Source organism: Coccinella septempunctata, chromosome 2 (assembly GCF_907165205.1).
Source record: "Coccinella septempunctata chromosome 2, icCocSept1.1, whole genome shotgun sequence".
NCBI classification, from domain to species: Eukaryota; Metazoa; Arthropoda; class Insecta; order Coleoptera; family Coccinellidae; genus Coccinella; species Coccinella septempunctata.
Window position 1 is genome coordinate 4742467 of NC_058190.1, and position 22053 is coordinate 4764519.

At 35.3% G+C, this 22053-nt stretch overlaps 2 protein-coding genes across 3 annotated transcripts in view; both read right to left on the bottom strand.

The window, feature by feature from the left end:
- Window positions 1–876: 876 nt before the first annotated feature.
- Window positions 877–22053, bottom strand: part of LOC123307201 (F-box/LRR-repeat protein 20) — a 32458-nt gene continuing 11281 nt past the window's right edge. For both annotated transcript variants that reach the window (XM_044889419.1, XM_044889420.1), the window contains exons 2-8: window positions 17731–17894; window positions 14015–14212; window positions 11589–12050; window positions 6391–6582; window positions 6236–6337; window positions 5910–6122; window positions 877–2080 (exon numbers count right to left, since the gene is read on the bottom strand). In XM_044889419.1, the coding sequence (XP_044745354.1) occupies window positions 1973–2080; window positions 5910–6122; window positions 6236–6337; window positions 6391–6582; window positions 11589–12050; window positions 14015–14212; window positions 17731–17757 (1302 nt within the window). In that variant the 5' untranslated portion in view covers window positions 17758–17894 and the 3' untranslated portion in view covers window positions 877–1972. The remainder of the gene's footprint in view (window positions 2081–5909; window positions 6123–6235; window positions 6338–6390; window positions 6583–11588; window positions 12051–14014; window positions 14213–17730; window positions 17895–22053) is intronic.
- Window positions 19468–20259, bottom strand: LOC123308807. The gene has a single exon (XM_044891659.1). It carries the CDS (start codon window positions 20257–20259, stop codon window positions 19468–19470), a length of 792 nt encoding a protein of 263 aa, XP_044747594.1.

Below are 22053 nucleotides of genomic sequence, written 5' to 3' on the forward strand. Positions count from 1 at the left end.
TATTTGAGAATTAAATATTTTCAAAGGCGGAAATATGAAAACGAAAGGAATGCACTAAAATGAACTCCAATTTTCCTCAGAAAACTGGGATTTATTACAGAAGTTTTACAATAATCTAAGTGAGAACAAAAATAAGTTACTTCAACAGAGTTAACAATGGAGAATGGAGAGAAAATATGTAAGTTTTCCTCCTCTGAAAACACAGAGAGTGGGGCTGCTGCTTCGGTCAATTAGCGCACCGCAGAATTGGGGCACTATACGGAGTTGGTCACGAGCGTCGACAAGGGAAAGGTCGGAGGGGGGTCTCCTCTACTTTTAACATGGTCAAATATATTTTAACAGAACTATCACATTTGCTTTGCTGTCCTTTAAAAATGAATTCATCCGGTAGTAATTCACGAGTTACCTATATCTGTTTCCTTTAGAATTGAATAATACTAGTTTTTGCTCCACTGAATCATTACACTGAACATAAATTCAACGGACAGTGCTCTTTTGATTGAGTTAATTGTTGCATATTCTTCATCATCTTTGAAAGTTGAATTAATGTTTATCACCTTAGTATATTCATTCTATTTTTTTTTTGAGGTTTTATTTTATTTACTTGGGTCCATTCCGATGTGAAAACTTGGAGGCTAGCCTTTATGAAGACTATCATATTTATACGAATTGGATCAAACAGCTAGTATTTTTTTGTGTAGTTTCCTTTAGATTGTACCAGAGCTTGATAATTTATAGAGTTTACTGTTGCAACACCTCAGATGTCTCCGAATAGTACTCAGGTGGATTTGTCATTTTTTCTCCTTTGAAAAAATAGCTGGCACCTGAGAATAAACTCTTATAATAACCTCAGTTATAGAATAAAATGAAACCACATTTAAAAGTTACAATTTAATAAAAATCAAAAGGCTTACACCGAAAGAGAATTCTCGAATGGAAAATTACATTATCCAGATCAATTTTTGAGTAAGTATACAAAATTTTAATGAATTCCATAGTAGAGTAATATAAGCTTACATTAATATTCACAATTTACAAATATTCAAATGTTTATCACAGGCTTCTTTCTCTCCAAACATACTTTCGTATATATGTTCCCTAAAATACTACAAGAATCGATTTCAATTTTTCTTAACAATAAGAAATAACTACCGATGTTCTATTAGGATACCATCAACATGCATCAATGAAATGTGTACAATTCATTCACTTCAAATAATAAGTGAAACCAAGAATTAAAAGAACCCTGGGGTGTATTAAAAAAAAACATGAAAATTATTACACAATAATCTAAATTCAAATTCTCCATATGAATAGGTATTAGGTAGAGCAAGTTATGAAGTATAATTTATTTCAATAGAAATGACATGAACGTCTAATATGGCGAAATTTAGTTTCCAGAAGTTCGTTCTTATTTTGAGTCCTATATAAAATATATGAATTTTCAAAACTGAAAAAAATATAGCGTTACAAAGGATTTACCTGGCTGGAATATATGTTAAAAGCTTCTTGTCCCAATAAACTGGAGTTAAATGAATAAGTAAATGTAGTTCAAACTTTTTTTTACATTCGCGTGTATTTCAAGATACGAATCGCGAATAAGCACAGATTTCTCAGTACCCTGTATAAACTCCAATTTTCATCAAGAAACTGAAGTTTTCAATCTCATCATATGAACATTCCTGGCAATTCAGTTTCTGGATTATCATATCATCTCATTTTAATCCAGTTTGGTTTCTACCAAGTACCACACATTTAATTGCTCGTAATAACTTTCGTGGATGACAATTTTATTACTAATAACTTCAAAGACATGTGTGACCATGCAACAAGACACCAAGAATCGTTCGACAGTTTCCTAATTGTTGGAAATGTCTCGTAATCGTGCACACGTTTAAAAGCGTGCTGAACACATATCATAATGGTGGTGATAATGTAATCCATTTCAGACTCAGAAGTATTCGCATACTATTCATAGGATGATGCAGCATCTACAGTATCTCTGACGGTTTCCTCCTGCCGATGGGGGCGGCGTTACAGGTGCGAAATATGCATGAACTTTGATATTGGGAAGATGGCTCTGTAAAATGTAGTAAATCAAAGGAATTAAAAATCTTAAAGATTTGATTGAATAATTGGCGATGCAAGAAATTATTTTCATTCAATCGAGTGAGGCGACACTATGGTTAGTGTTGCCGTAAAGGTTCTATAACTTATATTTGTACAGTGTGTTTCACGTGAGCGAGACATTGGATTTCATTTTGCGAAATTGAACAGTGTACCATAACTATGATTGTTCAAGGGCCAATTATGTGTTATCGAAAAATCTACTCTTGCAATGGGGTCATTTTGAAGAAACTTTTTTGTAGATTTTACTGCTTTTCTGAATTTTACAGGGCACGTATAAGCGCTGTTAAATTCATCTTCTCTATAAACGTCGTTAACTTTCGTTTGTTGAATTTAATGACCACCCGTGACTATTTCGGATATATTTGCAACCGTTTATCGATTTGATAGTTACTGAAGAGATACCGAGGAGAAAAAAAAAACTCCTTCATGCTTTGCTGTTTAGCAATTTATTTGAACTGCCCCATAAGAGTTAGGAATATCGTATTCAATCGTTTTTAAAAGTATGCAATCTTCGAGAAAATCGCTGTAAAATCATTTAAAACTCAATAACAACTTGAATCGATCTAATAAAAATCAGATTCCGTCAATCTGGTCGCCTTTTTTCTAAAGTTTGGTTCTTTGCATATGCTTTATGAATGTTCTTATTTTGAAATGAAGTCAGTTTATCAACGGCTTCGATTTGAAACGAGTTTTCTGAAAATGCCAAGACGTAAATTAACAAACGCTGAGGCTAATAGGGCTATCGGAATGCTACAGGGTGGCCTAACTCAGGTTGTTGTAGCGGAAAGGCTCCAAGTCAGCCAAAGTGTGATATCTCGACTTTGGAATAGGTTCAGAGAGACAGGTTCCGTGTTGGAAAGACCAAGGCTTAGTCGGCGACGAAAAACAACACCTGTTCAGGATCGTTTAATCACCGTTTCGGCGAGAAGAAACCCTACATCTACGTGTAGAATGCTACGGAATACTCTTCAAAATGCAGATGGGGTCCAAGTTTCCATCGAAACCATCAAACGACGTTTGAGAGAAGTGAATCTAGGTTCTAGACGTCCATTTAGAGGAGTTCCATTAACACGTGACCATAAGCGTCAAAGACTGGAATGAGCAAGACAACATATCAATTGGAACTATCAATGGCGTAGTGTCCTTTTCACTGATGAATCCATATATGGACGATTTTCAGATTCTCGAAGAATAAGGGTATGGACAATCCCACGCATATCCAGTAATCGTCGCTATGTCCAAGAAGTCCATCCATTCCGAGGGGGTAGTGTTGTGGTATGGGCCGGGATATGTTTCAACGGGCGCACAGATCTACACATTTGTCCTGGGAATATGACCGCCTTACACTACAGGGAGCATGTCATTGACAATGTTGTGCCAAATTTCCACGCTGCTATTGGTGAAACTTTTCAATTTCTAGACGATAACGCTAGACCGTACCGTGCAGCCATAGTTGAGATTGCGCGAGGAGCTTGGTATTCCACATTTACCAATACCTCCGCACTCACCAGATTTGAATTGCATATTACATGCATGGGATATGCTCCAAAGAAGATTAGATAATCATCAACCTACCCCAGAATCCTTAAATGATCTGAGAGAGCGTTTATGGAACCAAATTCCTCAAGAAATGTTCCACAACCTCGTGTGTAGTATGCAAAGAAGATGTCAAGCTTTTATTGATACCCGTGGAGGCCATACATTGTAATGAAAGTCTTAAAATGCTTGAATTCTCTGGGAATAAAACTCGTTATTTCACTCAATTTTTCTTAACCAACCTGTATACGCTGCAGACCTACATGCTAAAATTAATTCACAGCTTCATCATATTGATATGAATTTTCATCACTAAAATCTTATTTTAACTAAATTTTTTGCAATTTAAGTCAATATCTCTAACTCATGTGGAGCAGTTTATTTGATACATAAGACAACGAATCATCGAAATAGATAAAGCGAACAGACATGCTGAATGCGTCGTAGTATCTGTTGAATAATTTGAAAGATTGTTTCGGTTTTATTTCTTCTGGTAAATTGTTGGTTGGTTCTGGTTTCAGATTTGGATCAGTCTGGATACAAGAGTTCGAGAATGTGTCATCCGTTTTCTTTTAGCTCTTAGGCCAGGCGCAAATAGAAACGCAGGTTGATGAGGTGACGCAGCTTTTTCCACTGCACTTACTATCTGACAAGTCACTGTCACGCTTTATTTGAGCGATCTTGTTCTTTTCTATGTTTCACAAAAACTCACTCTGCGTCACCTCACTAAACTGCGTTTCTATTTGCGCCTGGCCTTTTAGTTTTATAGGTCCACTCAGTAGGCAACGAATTTTATCCACACTCTATATTAGAGAGTTCAAAAAAAGATTATTCTTCCTCGGAACCACGCTCAAAAGTTTCGTTTTAATGCCAAAATAGGCCTCTGAAAATATGAGCCTTAATATTAATGTTTAGTAAATGATGAGTTTAATGTCTGATAATTTTAATATAATGAAAAATTATCGGTATACAGACAAAAATGGAATTCTGAAAAAAGTACTCCCCATAACAGGACTGCCTTACGAGGGAGGAAGGAGGGTTAGCCACTCCAAAGTGCGTTCCACACCCCCTGAGTATCCACGCCAGCGAGGTGCTCTAGCAGTAAGAGTGGAACTTAAACCGGGGTAGTAAGGGATGGAGGTTATCTTCGAATTCAGGATGTTTTATACGGTGCGACATCGTTTTTGAGAACTGAAAAACGGAATAAAAACGGTGCGGAATGTTTACAATTCCGAACGACGTCGGAATCCTGAATTGGAAACTGAAAATATTTCTCCCCAAAAGTAATTCAAAATAAAATTACTTAAAATGAAACTAAAAGATTATTTCAAAATGAGGGCGTATTTTTGTCAGAAAAATACACACATTACACATCATATGGTTTATATCAATATTAATGATAGAAAATGGTCAAAAACCAATTTCGCAGAAAATATATTCGAAGCATAGCATTTTTCCACTCTTTTACGAGAAGAAAAAAAATACTTGGCGAACGTTTTCTTCATCTACAATAATGCTCCTGTTCTAGTAGGTATTTTTTTCAGAATTCAATTCTTGTCTGTATACCGATAATTTTTCATTATATTAGTTTAGTGGTCCGCATCACACTTTTCGATTTCCCATAAGAATAACACAGGAAAAAAATTTTCTTCTGATTTTTATAAATAATGAACGATGAGTTGCATTGCAATATCTTTTCTATATTTTGTAGAGAATTTAACGTTCTACAAAAAAGGTCTGCTGTCATTTTTCGATAAATGAACTCAGCCGAAAGTTATTCTAGGGCAAAGTTTAATTTACCCTCTATTTAGCCGTTTTTTGAACGATTTGCCGAAATATTATGTATTTAGAAATCATTTTTTTTTTAACTCTGAGAATTTAGAGCTAAATTTAAATTTTTTTTTCAAAACCTGTCAACCTGTCATAAATTTGAGAGTATCATAAAGAAAACGGCTGAATTATGGATAAATTGAACCTTGAACAATTTTCGACTGAGTTCATTTATCGAAAAATGACATCAGACCTTTTTTGTAGAGCGTTAAATTCTCTACGAAATATAGAAAGGACACTACAATGCAATTTATAGTTTCTTAACATACGACTGCTGGAAATTTTTCTAGAAACCGTCTGTTCCGATATTCCTGCCTATTGGCCCAGTCATTCGAGTTCTATTGTTATTCGATTGCGGGCCAGTAAAACCAGCAATATCGGAACAGGCCCGAAATAATTTATTTGTTCCTCACCCTCAATCTTCTGATCCCATATCTTGTGATTAGTTGACAGTCGTATAGTTCTACTCGTTGAAGATTATGACAAGATGTGAGATGTTCCAAAGATACGTCAGTAATAAGGGGGCAATTGTCCAGTTCAAGAATAGTCAAATTCTCGGCAGCACATGGAGACGTTGACAAATGCCTGATGCCTTCATCTGTTATCAATTCGCAATGAGAAAGAGTCTGAAAGGAAATCGATTCATTAACATAAAAAAAAACAAAGTAAAGAATAAAAATTTAACAAATTGTACAATACTTTGGGTAATTGGGCTAATGTAGCCTAAAGTTAGCCTTACCAAATATTCTATTCTGGGGCAACCCATCGCCAAATTTATCAAAGTTGAATCTGTGATCAGAACGCATTCATCCAAATCCATTTTTTCTAAATAACGACAACTCTGAAAAAATTCGAATAGAATATTTTATTTTTTTGTTGAAGAGAATGTATCACCCTTGCTAGAGCTTGGAAGCCTGCATCTGTGAACTGGGAACAACCAGCTACTTCTAATGTGGACAGCAACGGACACTTTTGAGCTAAAGCTATCAGAGAAGCGTCTGTCAGAAATGAACATCCAGAGAAGCAGACATAGTGCAAGTCTGGACATTTTTCGGCTAGAGACTGCACGGCTTCATCCCTTATGGACTGTAAAGGAAAAATATGAATCAAAAGAGAATTGAAAGCATAACTGTTAACAATAAAAAGATACAAAGTTAATATTAGAGAATAAATTCAGTACTCTTTTGTGTTTTTGAGGTCAATGTCACACACTTTAGAAGGATAATTCTTTTTTTTTTGTTGTGTTTGTTATTATGAGGACAAGGTTTACGAGTTGAAGTATTTCAGAAAAAATCGTACGGAGAAAAGAACTGTTCTTTTTTCTTCGAACGAACGAGCAATTATAGTGTTTTTTTTTCTTTCTTTTAATATATCCATGACTGATGATGTCATTCAGTATATTTTATGTGCATTCTGACGCTGAGACAGCAAAGTGAGGTTATATCGAGTGAATCGAAAATTGAGAATATAATTATTATTCGAAAAATTCAATAAAAAATAACCATCGTATACAATAATTTTCTACCATTGATACATGGATGTATTTTGGGTTGCCTAACTGATTGACACTTTGACAGTTGACAAATGAACAAACCTCAAAGGTAAGAGTCCACAGTTCCGCATCGTACGCAACGCACGGATCGCATCGAAAATATTTCAGAATGCTTTGTATAAAAACTCATATAAGTGCGTCAACTGATACGTATCGTACTGCGTATTCATCGCTTGATTTTTTCAATGCGATCCGTACGATGCGGAACTGTAGACGCTTACCTCGAATTGATGATATTGATTTCCAACGTCCTCAATAATTATTGTGAGTCTGAGGCCCGTTTGCACCATTCCCCCTTAAAATGAGCACTTAACTAAGCGTAGTTTGAAGTTAATGGTCGCTTAATTTTATTGCCAGTTGCACGACTGCGGCTTAACATAATCTTAAGTAAGGGGCCCTTAAGTATTTATATCTAGTGATATTTCAGTTTTTTATTTTGGTGCGACTTCATTCTAGTCCAATAAAGCCTTTTCATTGGTTGGCCGGTTGCCGTTGATCGTTGTCATTTCATTAACCTAACTTTATTGTCCTGTCAGTCAGTGTCAAGTAAACTATTATATTATTATCAAAGAGTGACAACTTTTTGTTGCTGAATTAGAATTATTATTGATAATGAAATGGATTTTCAAATAAAAGGTACTTAACGTTATTAGAAAAATCACAGCAGTTCTGCAGCCAGTTTATGAGTTTAACAAATTATTTTAGGTTAGAATCCCGCCCTTAAATATCTATACTTCATTCAGATTTATTTTAGCAGTCGGTTGGCCATGAAATAATTTTCTCAAGTTTTTGTAACTAGAACGGAGTAAGGTTGGCACTCATGAAATGTTGTTTATGTCATAACGCCGTTGCCACAACTAATATCAATTTTTATTTCGTAGATATATTTCTACTTCTTCAGGGCGAAGTCGAAATATATCTACGAAACGTTGGCATTAGTTGAATGTAGTTTTTTGACCAACTGCTTTCCTCAAAGTTCCGTGAAAATCAATCTTACATGTCTCTACAAGGAAATGATCTATCAGACCATCAATTTTTATTACAAAAATGCCGAAAGTGATTGAAAAAAGAGACAGGTTTCAGGAAGTGCTATTTAGAATTCAGGTCCGCTCATTCAAATAGTTATAGCCTGATATTCTAAAATCCACAATACGTCAGACGGTAGCGAACATATTCAATGTAAGTGAATTTACATAATGTTTCATCTGAATCTAAACGACTTATATTTCAGCTGAATATTTCCACAATCAGAAACATTGTGAAAGAAGAGGATGACAAAGAATAACCTTCTATTGAGAGACCCAAAAATGTGGTGGCATTTAAGAATTTTATTTTTGAGTGAATTAATGCGAAAAGTTTACTACAGGATTTTCGATGAATGTCATCGTAGAATAAGTTCCCGATAATTGATTTTTCTATTTTTCATTTGACTTGTCCTATACATTGTAAATGTCTTAAGGTACCAATAAATACCCAATTATTATTATAATATCGATGTATTAAGATGAACAGCCACAAATAAGCGCCAATTGTCCTGTTTATTGTTTATTCGTGTGAAATTTTTGTTCCAAGGAAGTTCATCTTGACTTGAAACTTCCTTTAAGTCCTTATTTTGATGCAAGATGATTTTTGTTGAAGAATTTAACATTCTTGTAATTATCTGTTAATTCCTTCGGGAGATACCCATTCCCAACCACTGCATCATATGCATTTCATCTTCGGGTTAATATTTTTGAAATCTACAACTGATGTAACGTATTCAAACTTTAGCCAAAGAAGATAACGAACATTAACTCTCCTCAAGCTAGTGCATATTATGATATTATACATACTGATCTCTTGTATTTTCCATGCAAATAACTGGATTTTGTATGCCTTCAATCAGTTTGCAAATCATCAATATAAATTTTTGTTGAAGAATTTAACATTCTTGTAATTATCTGTTAATTCCTTCGAGAGATACCCATTCCCAACTACTGCATCATATGCATTTCATCTTCGGGTTAATATTTTTGAAATCTACAACTGATTAACGTATTCAAACTTCAGCCAAAGAAGATTATGATATTATACTGATCTCTTATATTTTCCATGCAAATTACTGGATTCGGTATGCCTTCAGTCAGTTTGTATAAACTTCAATTAGGTTCGTCACATATTTTCTGAAGAGATTCGACATTGTGATAAAGTACGTAATAACAGAAACTTTTACGTAGAACGGGCAACATAGCGTTGATTTAAAACCCAAAAATGTTTTGACAAGCTTCATAACCCCACATTTTCGTACTATACAGAGTGAAATGTGTCAAATTTCCATGGCCAACCGGCTGCTAAAATAAAAGTGAATGGAGTATAAGTGGTCATTACAGGATAGCTTAAATTTAAGGTTAGCTTGAGCCATTTAAATGTCACTTAACAGTTGGTGCAACGTAATTTAAGTTAAGACTTCATTTTAAGGGACACTTAACACTAAGTATGTTTGGTGCAAACGGGTCTGAGTGATTAGTACATTTATTATTTAATAGTGTATATCTCGATTTTGCTTTGCTCTTTTTTATTCACAATAAATTTCGGCGAGACGGTAAGTTTAGTACAATACATTTACATCAAAAAGTACAGACTTATTGTACATTTATAGTTAAGCTGCAATCCACATCTTTTGACAGTCTTGAACAACAACAAAGAATGTTGAAAAGCATAGCCCCCTACGAGTTTTCGTTCTTGAGTTATAACTCAATGCAATGTTGACGATTTCGAAAAATTCTCAGAACTTTTTTGTCTTAGAAGTTACAGACCTGAAACTTGAACCTTCCACAGGCACTTTTTTACGTAGAAAATCCACTGATGAGCTCAAACTTTGTTTTCATTTCGAATAAATAGGCGAACTTTCGTTTTTGTAAATGCAAACTTTCATTGAATTTGTTATTTCTGAATTGGAAGAAAAACTTTTGTCCCTAGATTCTCAACAGGAAGGAGGAGAACTGGCATCAACGAATATTTATCACTTTTACCAATTAATTGTCGAAATGAAGAATGTAAGAAGATTTTCAACTTGTAATATCAGTTATCGAGATCAAGTGAACCAAGATTAGACTACCCCAGAGTTAAAATATACTAACTAACAAAGAATCTGCAACACCCAGAATGAGCTGTTTAAATAAAAATTTTTTTTTGGTAAAACATAGATAGTATAGCAAGGAGTAAATGATTTAAAATAAACATTTTTTGTTACTTAAATATTGTAGTCGTTTTTTGCAAAATTATTTAAATTTAACAACAAACCAGCTATTCGAGGAGATCCAAAGTCGATATTTAGTTGTTGTTAAAATGCCTACAACACGTGTACGCCGAATTTATCGCCAGCTAAGTGAATTTGAAAGAGGTCGAATTATTGGTCTGCAGGAGGCGGGGTTGTCATTTCGAGAAATCGCTAACCGTACGAACAGAAATCCAACTACTGTTGTGAGATGTTGTCAAGCGTGGTTCGATAATGCCCAAAATCGTAGAAGAGTAGGCACGAGACGTTGAAGGGGCACAAATGAAGTTCAAGATCGGCGTCTAAGACTTATGGCCATTAGAGATCGATCTGCGACAACTCGATCTTTGGCTGATGAGTGGTTAGGAGAACAAGGCCATCCTGTAACTGTTCGAACGGTTCACCGCCGTATAAGGTCTTTTGGACTGCATCATTATCGACCCCATCTTGTGTTACCTCTTACGGTTGAGCATCGCCGGCAACGATTACAGTGGTGCAGAGAACGACAACATTGGAATGTGGAATGGCATCAGGTCGTCTTTTCTGATGAATCTCGACTCTCCTTGGGTGCACATGATGACCGAAGAAGGGTTAGACGACGTCGAGGAGAAAGACGTGAACCTCATTTTGATGTTGAGCTTCATTTACACCGGACAGTAGGCGTTATGGTATGGGGTGCTATTGCATATGGAAGTAGGTCACCGAGGTAACATGACAGCGCTTCGTAACCTTCAAGAAATAGTGGAGCCATATGTTCTCCCTTACCTTAACCGGCTTGAGAATTCAATATTTCAGCAAGATAATGCTCGACCTCATGTTGCCAGAATTAGTTTACACTTTTTCTGAAGCGACCCAGGTGAATCTTTTGCCATGGCCGGCCAGATCCCCCGATCTTTCGCCCATAGAGCATGTTTGGGACATCATGGGTAGAAGGCTTGAAAATTTACCCCAGCCCCCACGGACTTTGGCGGCTCTGAGACATGAAGTACAAGTAGCTTGGGATAGTATCCCTCAAGAAGAAATGGACCATCTTCTTGCAACAATGCCAAGACTTGTTGGGGAGTGTATAGATAACCGCGGTGGACAAACACATTATTAACAAATTCAATAAAAAATTTGTAAACCCTTCGTTTTTTTTCTTCAAATTTTAGTTATTTACTGATTGCTATACTATCTATGTTTTACCAAAAAACATTAAAATTTAAACAACTCCTTCTGGGTGTCGCAGTTCCTTTGTCAGTTAGTATATCCCATTAGAGACTAATCAATACATATTATACTCACACAACATCCCAGCAAATTGATAACTTCCAGATGTTTGCAGAACCTGGCCAGGCAAATAACAGCTCTAGAAGTGACTTGTTTGCATCCCTTAGATATGAAACTCTTCAATCTCGGACAGCCCCTAGCCAAAGCTTCGACTCCGTTTTCGGTGATGTTGCTGCACCAGCTCACGTTGATGTGGGTGAGATTGGGGCATCCGTCGCTCAGCGCTTTGAGCGACATGTCCGTGATCGCGGCGCAGCTGTCCAAATTCAACTTTTGCAGTTTGCTGCAGTATTTGGAGAAGGCGTGGCAAGTTGAATCGGTCAATTTCTTGCAACCGTTCAGGTTTAGATCCTCCACGTTCGGACATTGCTGGGCCAGAGTTTTCATCGAGCCGTCGGCGATAGATTGACATCCTCTGAGAGAGAGCTGCCTCAGGAACCCGCCACATCTTCGCGATATGTTTTCTATTATTGGACCCTGAAAATGTTGGCGGATAAATAAAAAGGATTATACACTGCTCCACAAGAGTTAGGGATATCGTATTCAATCGTTTTTAAAAGTATGTAATCTTCGAGAAAATAGCTGTAAAATCAATTAAAACTCAATAACAACTCGAATCGATCCAATAAAAATCAGTATGAGACATTTCGTCAAGCTGGTCGCCTTTCTTCTGAAGTTTGGTTCTTTGCATATGCTTCATGAATGTTATTATTTTGAATTGAAGTCAGTTTATCAAAGGCTTCGATTTGAAACGAGTTTTCTGAAAATGCCAAGACGTAAATTAACAAACGCTGAGGCTAATAGGGCTATCAGAATGCTACAGGGTGGCCTAACTCAGGTTGTTGTAGCGGAAAGGCTCCAAGTCAGCCAAAGTGTGATATCTCGACTTTGGAATAGGTTCAGGGAGACAGGTACTGTGTTGGAAAGACAAAGGCTTGGTGGGCGACGAAAAACAACACCTGCTCAGGATCGTTTCATCACCGTTTCGGCAAGAAGAAACCCTACATCTACGTGTAGAATCATTGTATAAAGACCCTGTGGTCTTTATACAATGGTAGAATGCTACGGAATACTATTCAAAATGCAGATGGGCTCCAAGTTTCCACCGAAACCATCAGACGACGTTTGGGAGAGGTAAATCTAGGTTCTAGACGTCCATTAAAAGGAGTTCCATTAGCACGTGACCATAAGCGTCAAAGACTGGAATGGGCAAGACAACATATCAATTGGAACGATCAATGGCGTAGTGTCCTTTTCACTGATGAATCCAGATATGGAAGATTTTCAGATTCTCGAAGAATAAGGGTATGGACAATCCCACGCATACCCCGTAAGGGTATGGACGCATACCCCCTAATCGTCGCTATGTCCAAGAAGTCCATCCATTCCGAAGAGGTAGTGTTATGGTATGGGCCGGGATATGTTTCAACAGGCGCACAGATCTACACATTTGTCCTGGGAATATGACCGCCTTACACTATAGGGAGCATGTCATTGACAATGTTGTGCCAAATTTTCACGCTGCTATTGCTGAAACTTTTCAATTTCTAGACGATAACGCTAGACCGCACTGTGCAGCCATAGTTGAGAATGCGCGCGAGAAGCTTGGTATTCCACATTTACCAATACCTCCGCACTCACCAGATTTGAATTGCATAGAACATGCATGGGATATGCTCCAAAGAAGATTAGATGATCATCAACCTACCCCAGAATACTTAAATGATCTGAGAGAGCTTCTGCCCTGTTTATGGAACCAAATTCCTCAAGAAATGTTCAACAACCTCGTGTGTAGTATGCAAAGAAGATGTCAAGCTGTTATTGATGCCAGTGGAGACCATACATTGTATTTATAGTCTTAAAATGCTTGAATTCTCAGGGAATAAAATTTCGTTATTTCACTCGATTTTTCTTAACCACCCTGTATAGGCTGCAGACCTACAGGCTAAAATTAATTTGCAACTTGAAATCATATTAATATGAATTGTCATCACAAAAATCTTATTTTAACTCTATTTTTTTGCACTTTAAGTCAATATCCCTAACTCATGTGGAGCAGTTTAAATGTGAATGTAGTACAATATTAAATCATCTGATGTAACCTTAGAGCTTTCTGCATTGAGCGGGGAATTTTTTAAATGTTGATATATACGTTTTTATGACAGGACAAGGTCTGTCGGTGCGCTAATTGAATGAAAATTAACCTGAACATTTTTACGAAATAGTGAATCCCGAAGATATGTATGTATATACATTACTTTTCACTCACTCTGTATATGAGGAATAAATACGAACCAAATTGGGGAAGACGATTATTCATCAGCAAAAATATCAAAATTTCAAATATGTATCTCCAACGATTCTTCAGACTAATTGAGCATACTAATCATTCTTGCCTAGATCCAAAGAAATATCGCCTTCTTTGATATATTTATACTCACCTCAACGTCCTTTTGAAAGTCGAATAAATCGATCCTCTGCCAATTCGATCCATCTAGAGCTAAGATATTCCACGATTTTGAGACTTGGGCACACCTGCATAGGGATACTACATCTAAATATGAGAATATTCTCAGTAGCAACTCCTTTGGTAATTTCTTATTTATCAATGCTTCCTCGTCGTTGAACACCTTATTCAGCTGAAAAAAAAATTTCCACAGTTACAGCTGAAATAATATGATGTGTATTAAGCGATATAGAAAACACAACACCCAGTATTAATGAATTCATTAAAAAGAATTTCTAGGAATATAATGATAACAACAGAGAAAAAATTAAATAAAGAGAAAATTGAAAGTCTCGGTTGAGATATTGATTGTCAACGTTATCAACAATTATTGTTAGTCTGAGTGATCAGTTCATTAATAATTAGGTACTATAGGTATGTACAGGGTGGCCCGTTTAAAGTTCCCTATCCCCTTATTTGTGAGAGTATAATAGCTACAAAATAATTGCATATAATAGTTGTTCATACTCTTTCGAAATTTATTTTTTTGATAAATTTTTAAGAGAAAATCAATTATATACAGGTGGCAAAAAGTTCTGTTTTGTTAAATGGAAAACTTCAAATATTATTATATATTTGAATAGAGCTTGAAAATACATTTTCGAAAACATAGGTCAAAGAGGGTCTATGATTTTTTGTTTTTGACTTATAAGCATTTATCTGTCAAAAAGTGTCCAATTTCAAAAGCCTGTAAAATGTTTTCAATTGAAACTAGAAAGTCCTACGTGGTGTCAAAAAACTTGTCTTCTACTTATTAATGCTTTCAAATTTTGAATACTAACAACAAGTTATCAGTGTTGCCAACATTTGAAAATTGTAGTTTTTCTCAGTTTTTCTAAATGGAACACATATATTTATACATTTTCAAATTGAGAATTCCAATAGCTAGTTGATAATGTATCATATCACAGGTATCCTAGTCTTAATGTAAGAGGTACTTATCAAATTTAAAAAAAAAATGTAATTTGATTCTTATTTGTGGATGTTTATATAGAAAGCGTTGCTTTAGCAACAAAAATTATCTCCCTAATCTAGAGCTGACATTTCTAGCTTTTTTTTATGTTGTTATGGATACGATTTTACTCATTGAACACTTAATTATACCAATATTCTAGATTTACCAAAGTAAATTAGTTGTAACTCTTAAGCTATGACCAGTAGACCAATGATATGCTATATCATCAAAAAGCTCTTGGAACGCTTTACGCGAAAATGTATTAATACATAGGGTAATCCATTTAGAAAAAATTGAGAAAAACTACAATTTTCAAATATTTGCAACACTGATTACTTTTGTTGGTAAATTTCAATGTTTAAAAGTCGAAGACTAAATTACAATTTTTTTGACACCACGTAGGACTTTCTAGGTTCCATAGAATATATTTTACAGGCATTTAGAGTTGGACACTTTTTGACAGATAAATGCTTATAAGTAAAAAAACAAAAAATCGTAGACCCTCTTTGACCTATGTTTTCGAAAATGTATTTTTAAGTAATATTCCAATTTCTGATCATATACAGAGTGTTCCATTTAACAAAAGGTTTGTAACCACCCTGTCTGTAATTGATTTTTTTAATTTTTTTATCCGAAAAGTAAAGTTCGAAACAGCTAAACAACTTTTATTTGAAACTATTTTTTGTAGTTATTTCTCAGAAAAGGGGATAGGGATATACAGGGTGTGGCGTAATGAATGGATAATATGGTGCCTGCGGGTAAAGGACTCTATGGCGGTTCGAAAAAATATATTTTATGTTTAGTAAAAGTCCCTTGGTTTTCGAGATATTAGAGATTTTCGAAAATTCAAGAAAATCACACACTTCGCCACGCGTTTTGCAGGCAAGACTCCATATGAAGGAATTTTTTCAAACTATTTTTTGGATAGTATTCCTGAATAGATGCGCTATAGAATTCAAATTATAATTTTTGGGGCGCATGAATAGTTTTTCATAAAAAAAAGATCTAACTCAAATTTTCTGTTTTGCTTATTTTTTTTTCCTAAGTTCAACCCAGCGTGGTGTAAAAAATAATATGGTTATCTAAGTGCCAAAGCAAGAAGAAACATGCCTGTTTCACTGAGATTCTGAAATGGTATAACTCACTCTATTTCCAGCATTACATACAAAATGAATTTCTATTACAATGAGCCAATTTTCAAATTTCATTAATTTTTGGCAACTGAAATGAGACTTGGAAGCAGAATAAAGCAATTATTCATAATAAGTTATAAAGCATTTAGTAGAGCTCCTGATGTCCACTTTGAAACTCGAAATTAATTTGAAAATATTGATTTCACAACGTTGGGTTTCAATAATGAAAGAAAACGAGACAAAATAACAATTTTAAAATATCGTTTCATTGAATACAGTTTCACAAATGATGTTTAAATTGGCCACCATGAGTACTGATACATGCTCTATAGTCTCTAATGAATCATAGCTTTATTGCAAATCAACAATTTAAAAATGAGTATCGTTTCATTTAATTAAATTTCACAAAAGATGCTCTAAGAGGCCACCATGAGCTTCAGTACATGCTCTATACTTTCTTATAGATGATTGCTTCATTCTGCTTGCATTTCTCATCTTAGCTGCTAAAAATTTCAGAAACAGTGTTTACATTGAACTAGGCCTCAACTGATTGCAATAGGAATTTATTTTGTTCTAAATGCTGAAAATACAGAGAGTTATACCATTTCGGAATCTCAATGAAACGGGCATGTTTTTTTTTGCATTGGCTCTCAGGTAACCATATTATTTTTCACACCACGCTAGGTTGAACTTATGAAATAAAAAATTTGCAAAACGAAAAAGTTGAGTTAGATCTATATGAAGAACTATTCCTGCGCTTCAAAAATAATGAATTAATTTCTATAGATCATCTATCCAGGAATACTATATTACAGTTTTAAAAAATTCCTTCATTTGAAGTCTTGCCTGCAAAATGAGTGGCGAAACGTGTAATTCTCTTGAATTTTCGAAAAACCCCAATAACTCGAAAACCAAGGCACTTTTACTAAACGTAGAATATATTTATCTGAACAGCCATAGAGTCCTCTACCCGCAGGCTCCATATTATCCATTCATTACGCCACACCCTGTATATCGCTACAGTGCTTTGCTCTTTTTTATTCACATTAAATTTTGGTGGGACCGTAAGTTTAATAGGATACATTTACTTCAAGAACTAATGCTATACATTTTTAGTTAAGCTGCAATGCCACCAAAACGACGGACCCATTCAGGACATGCAAATGTTGCGATTGAGTTGAATCGCGCTGTATTTAACCATAATGCAGCAATTTATTATATTGCACATCATTTAGTACTTATTGGACCAATGATAGTTTCTATTGCGGAACTTTTAAATGCAAAAATGAAGCCTCTCGACAGTGTTGTAAAGTTCAATGATTGTCAATTCAAATCGACAAATACCACATGGTTTTTTATGCCACTATCCCCAGCATACAACAAACAGATCGATTACAGAGGGCAACAGCTGATAAAATTAAAAAAGAATATGATAAAAACATGTAGCGGTACCAGATATGTTAACAAGTTATAAATTTGAACAAGCAACAAGGCCTCAAAAGCTCCTGACTCAAGTCATTGATTTCCCCATTTCTTCGTTGAACATCAAACACTTCCACTCACCTGCTGCTTTACAGAATCAACAGCCATCTTGTCAAGCGATGGGCAAATTATTCTTGGGCAAACCAGGAAGGTTGGGACTTTTTTCTCGATGCTTCTACTACTTTGCCATTCGTTCTTCTCGCCTAATTATCGACGTGATTGGTCCAATATATCTCAAGAGAGATCTGAAACAAACAAACGTGATATAATTTGCATCCTTTGGAATTGAAACGATGCTTCATTTACATAATAATATGCCTAAAAGCAGAATCTTTTTTTCTTTATAATATTCCGTGATAATCTGAACCAACGAATAATTTTTGACGAGTCGAAAATAGAATTGCGTATAGAATAAACGTCCAAACGTCATATTACGCGAATAGTACGTTTTATCGTTATTAGCGACGTAAAGAAGCCCGTTATAACGATAATCTTTATCTAGGTACCTTTCTTCGCATTATTTCATGAGGATTTCGACTTGGCCGCAAGTAAAATATCATTGCAATCCAGCAGATAGAGTATGAATATGAAGCGGAAGTATCACAGGTAAATGAAGATATTAATAGGCATAAGCGTCTATCGATTCAATTGAAAACTAAGAGAATCGAACAAGTCGGTAGAAAGATGGAATTTTATTTCTCTCATTCTTTATCGAGCTATCAAGAAACGGAAATGAAAATAATTTTATCCCATTTTGACGTTTAAAAACGACAATATTCAACCCATGCCAACAAGGGTAAATTGACGTTTATCCACTGAGACCCGTTTGCACCAAACGCACTTAAGAGTTAAGTGTCCCTTAAAATGAACCCTTAACTTAAATTACGTTGCACCAACTGTTATGTGACATTTGAATGGCTAAAGCTAGCCTTAAATTTAAGCGCTCCTGTAATGACCATTTAGGTATTTAGAGGCGGGATTCTAACCTAAAATAATTTGTTGAACTGGCTGCAGAACTTCCCATTTTTGATGGTTTTTGAAAATTGAATGAATTCATTACTGAATACCAAGCCTTTTCATTTGCCTTTATTGTAATGCCATCAGTCTTTGTTAATTTTCAATTTGGTGAACAAACTCTTTTCTTCTGTTGAGAAGTTGAGTGCCCTTCGTAAATTACCACCACTTGCTTGGCAATTATTCACCGTATTCCTACTAACAAGGGCAATAAGGACATTTTCTTCACGTTCCTCTTCAACATTAGTAAAACAAATTCACACAAGACCTTACAAAGAAAGTGTGGTACTTTTATAAACTTAGGTACCTTTTATTTGACAATCATTATCATTATCGATATTAATGCTAATTCAACAACGAAAAGTTGTTACTCTTTGATAATATTATAATAATATCTTTGACACTGACTGACAGGACATGTAAGTTGGGTTAGTGAAATGACAACGATCATCGGCAACCGGCCAACCAATGAAATGCCTTTATTGGACTGGGATGAAGTTGTACCAAAATAAAAAACTGAAATATCACTAGAATATAATTAAGCGTCCATTAACTTAAAACGAGGCTTAGTTGAGTAATCCTTTTAAGGGGGATTGGTGCAAACGGGCCTGAGTGAATTAAATTTTTTTTAATTGACTAGTGAAATAAAATATTGTCCACTCACTCTCTGCAAATTATTCTTTCCATAAAAATGCAGGTAAGACTCATTTTAAAGTAAGTTTATTATAACTTCATCGAAAATTCTTTGTAACAGTCAGTAGAAATTACAATCATGAAGATTTTCAAAATGAAATTGAAAACCTGTTAACCTGCACCTCTTTCAAAAGAAACACGCTCAGTAATAGCATATGTGTTTGTGGAATTCTCAGGCCCTGCTGGAATATCCACTTCTGTATCAGAAACTCCAGTTTTAGTCACCCCACCAAGTATTTGTTCAGAAATACTGATTTTGTTCTGTAATGAATCCTCAATATGTCCTTCTGCAACAGAACTTGAGCGCCATCCACCATGTCTCTTCAAAACTGTCAAATATGCCCCAGAATTTGCGAGTACGGTTGCAGAAGATCGCCTGAAACTATGCCCTGTATATTGTTCAGCATCAGAAAGACCCAAATACTTTGCAATTGTAGCGGGCATTTTAGATAATAAGTTCACACCTACAGGCTGGACAGTACATTTTTCGTTTTTACAATTTAGAAATAGTGGCTTGTGATCAACTTTGTTTGGCCTCAAGTTCTTATACTTGCGGAATGTATCAAGTGCAACCTTATTACTACCATTGACCAAAGTGAAAACTCTTTTCTTATAGGTTTTCATATCAGGAATCTGAATAACCAATACGCTGTCCCGACCTTCCACATCATCTACGGTCATATTCACCAGTTCGCCAATTCTACACCCTCCAGCAACACCCATAATAAAAACTACCTTTATCAATAAATATTGCTCATCAGGAGCGGCATCTAAAAAATATTCTAACTCCTCTCTTGTGAATACTTTCGACTTCTTTGCTACGTATCCTCTGGAATGTTGCTTTAAAAAGGCGGTGACTTGGTAAAATCTGCCGATGTCTATTTTTTCTTTCAGAGCCAACATTTTTTCGAGTTGTATAGTATAGTAGGACCATAAAGACGATGACTAAACTTTCTTGGACCTTTCGGAAATATAAGCCAAAATGATTTTTTCGTTGACACCTTTGGCTTTCTCATTATTTCTCCTGGTACAAAATGCCGTATATTCCTTTTCGTACAAAGTTTTTGATTTTAATGGAATAACTGCTTCTGCTGCCTCGTTTGCTCGGGCCATTTATTGGACCAGGAACAGGCTATGTGCTATGTTTTGTCACGAAGGACCGAATTAAGCTTTAAATATACTTTTGCCCACTTTTACTACCCCCAAATACCCGAAAATTGCGTAAGAAAAAAGTGGAGTTTTTGACAAATTCTCAAATTATCTTTTTTCCATTAGCTGACAGAAAACTCAGCAGAGAGCTGCTGGGCCTGACCAGAAGCGGACTCTGAACATCGAGATATTTCGTTTTCATTATGGCTATAAGAAAAAATGGGGTTCTGATTTGAAAAAATTGAGGTTTCACCTTCTCGAGATTCCCAACTTTGACAGCGATTTTGTGGCCTTCTGTATCATAATAATTTGTAATTTTGAATTGATGAAAATCCATAACTGAAGTGAAAACGGAATTATATAACTGACTGTGCGACCAATCAGCGATAAGCAATAAGCATTATAATTTGAATTGAAACAATAAAATTATCTCAAGAAATTACTGACCACTATCAATATTATCACCAATCATAAACGTGATAATACAGGGTGATTCACCCGATGGCCTATTAGTATAATGATTAGAGAATTAATCATATTTTGTGCATGTTGGTATTTTCGACAATGAGCTTCTCCGAGGCTTTCTCCCTAAAATATTTTCGCCTGCTAAAAAGGCGAGCACGCCACTGGATTCTACGTAAAAAAGTGCCTGTATAATGTTTCAAATTCAGAGCTCTATCATCAGTATTAGCGGAGATATAAATTTATTTCGATATCGCCATTTTTCCAATTTTTGCTTATAACTCGAAAACAAAAGAAAGTGGCCAAAAATCACTACTACTATTGTAAGTTTCTCGAAAAAAGAGAACGAGAATGGGGTATCAGATTTTGTCTATCTCCTCTGGTTTAAAAACTGTAGTCCTAAAACATCGAAATTTGCACACCCTGTACATAGTTGCTATAAAAGTGCGTTAAGGTAGAATTTTCATCAGACATAATCTTGAAGAATTTTCCTACTGTTTCGTAATTTCTGAATTACAAATGCCGGTTTCTGAATTACAATTGACTAAACTGAATTACATTTGATGTTTTCTGAAATAAAAGTGACTTAACTGAATTTCAAATGACCATTTCTGAAATCAAATTGACTAATCTGAAATACAATTGACGGTTTCTGAAATAAACTTGATCAATCTGAATTTCAATTGATGCTTTCTGAATTACAACTGGAAATGGTGTAGAAACACCTCGAAAAGTTTCCGAATTGCAAAAGGCAAACAACGCTAAAGCTAAAATAATCGGAAACATGTGCAATATGAAAATATTTTTTCGATCTTTTACGCCTTTTTATTCGAGTAAAAAACACTTCCATCGGGTTTCATGAAACTTTGATTGTTCGATCAACGATTTGACAGTCAACCGATTTCTAATAAAAGAAAATCACTGAAACCTTTTCATTTCTGAATATATTGAAGAATTTAATGCGAGAATGATATTCTGAATGATCATGACTGAATTATCGATTGAAAACAAATTGACGTCTATTCGTCAATCAAGCGTTGATTCCCCGATCAAGCTTTATGAAACCCGGGGTGAATTTTCTTTTTT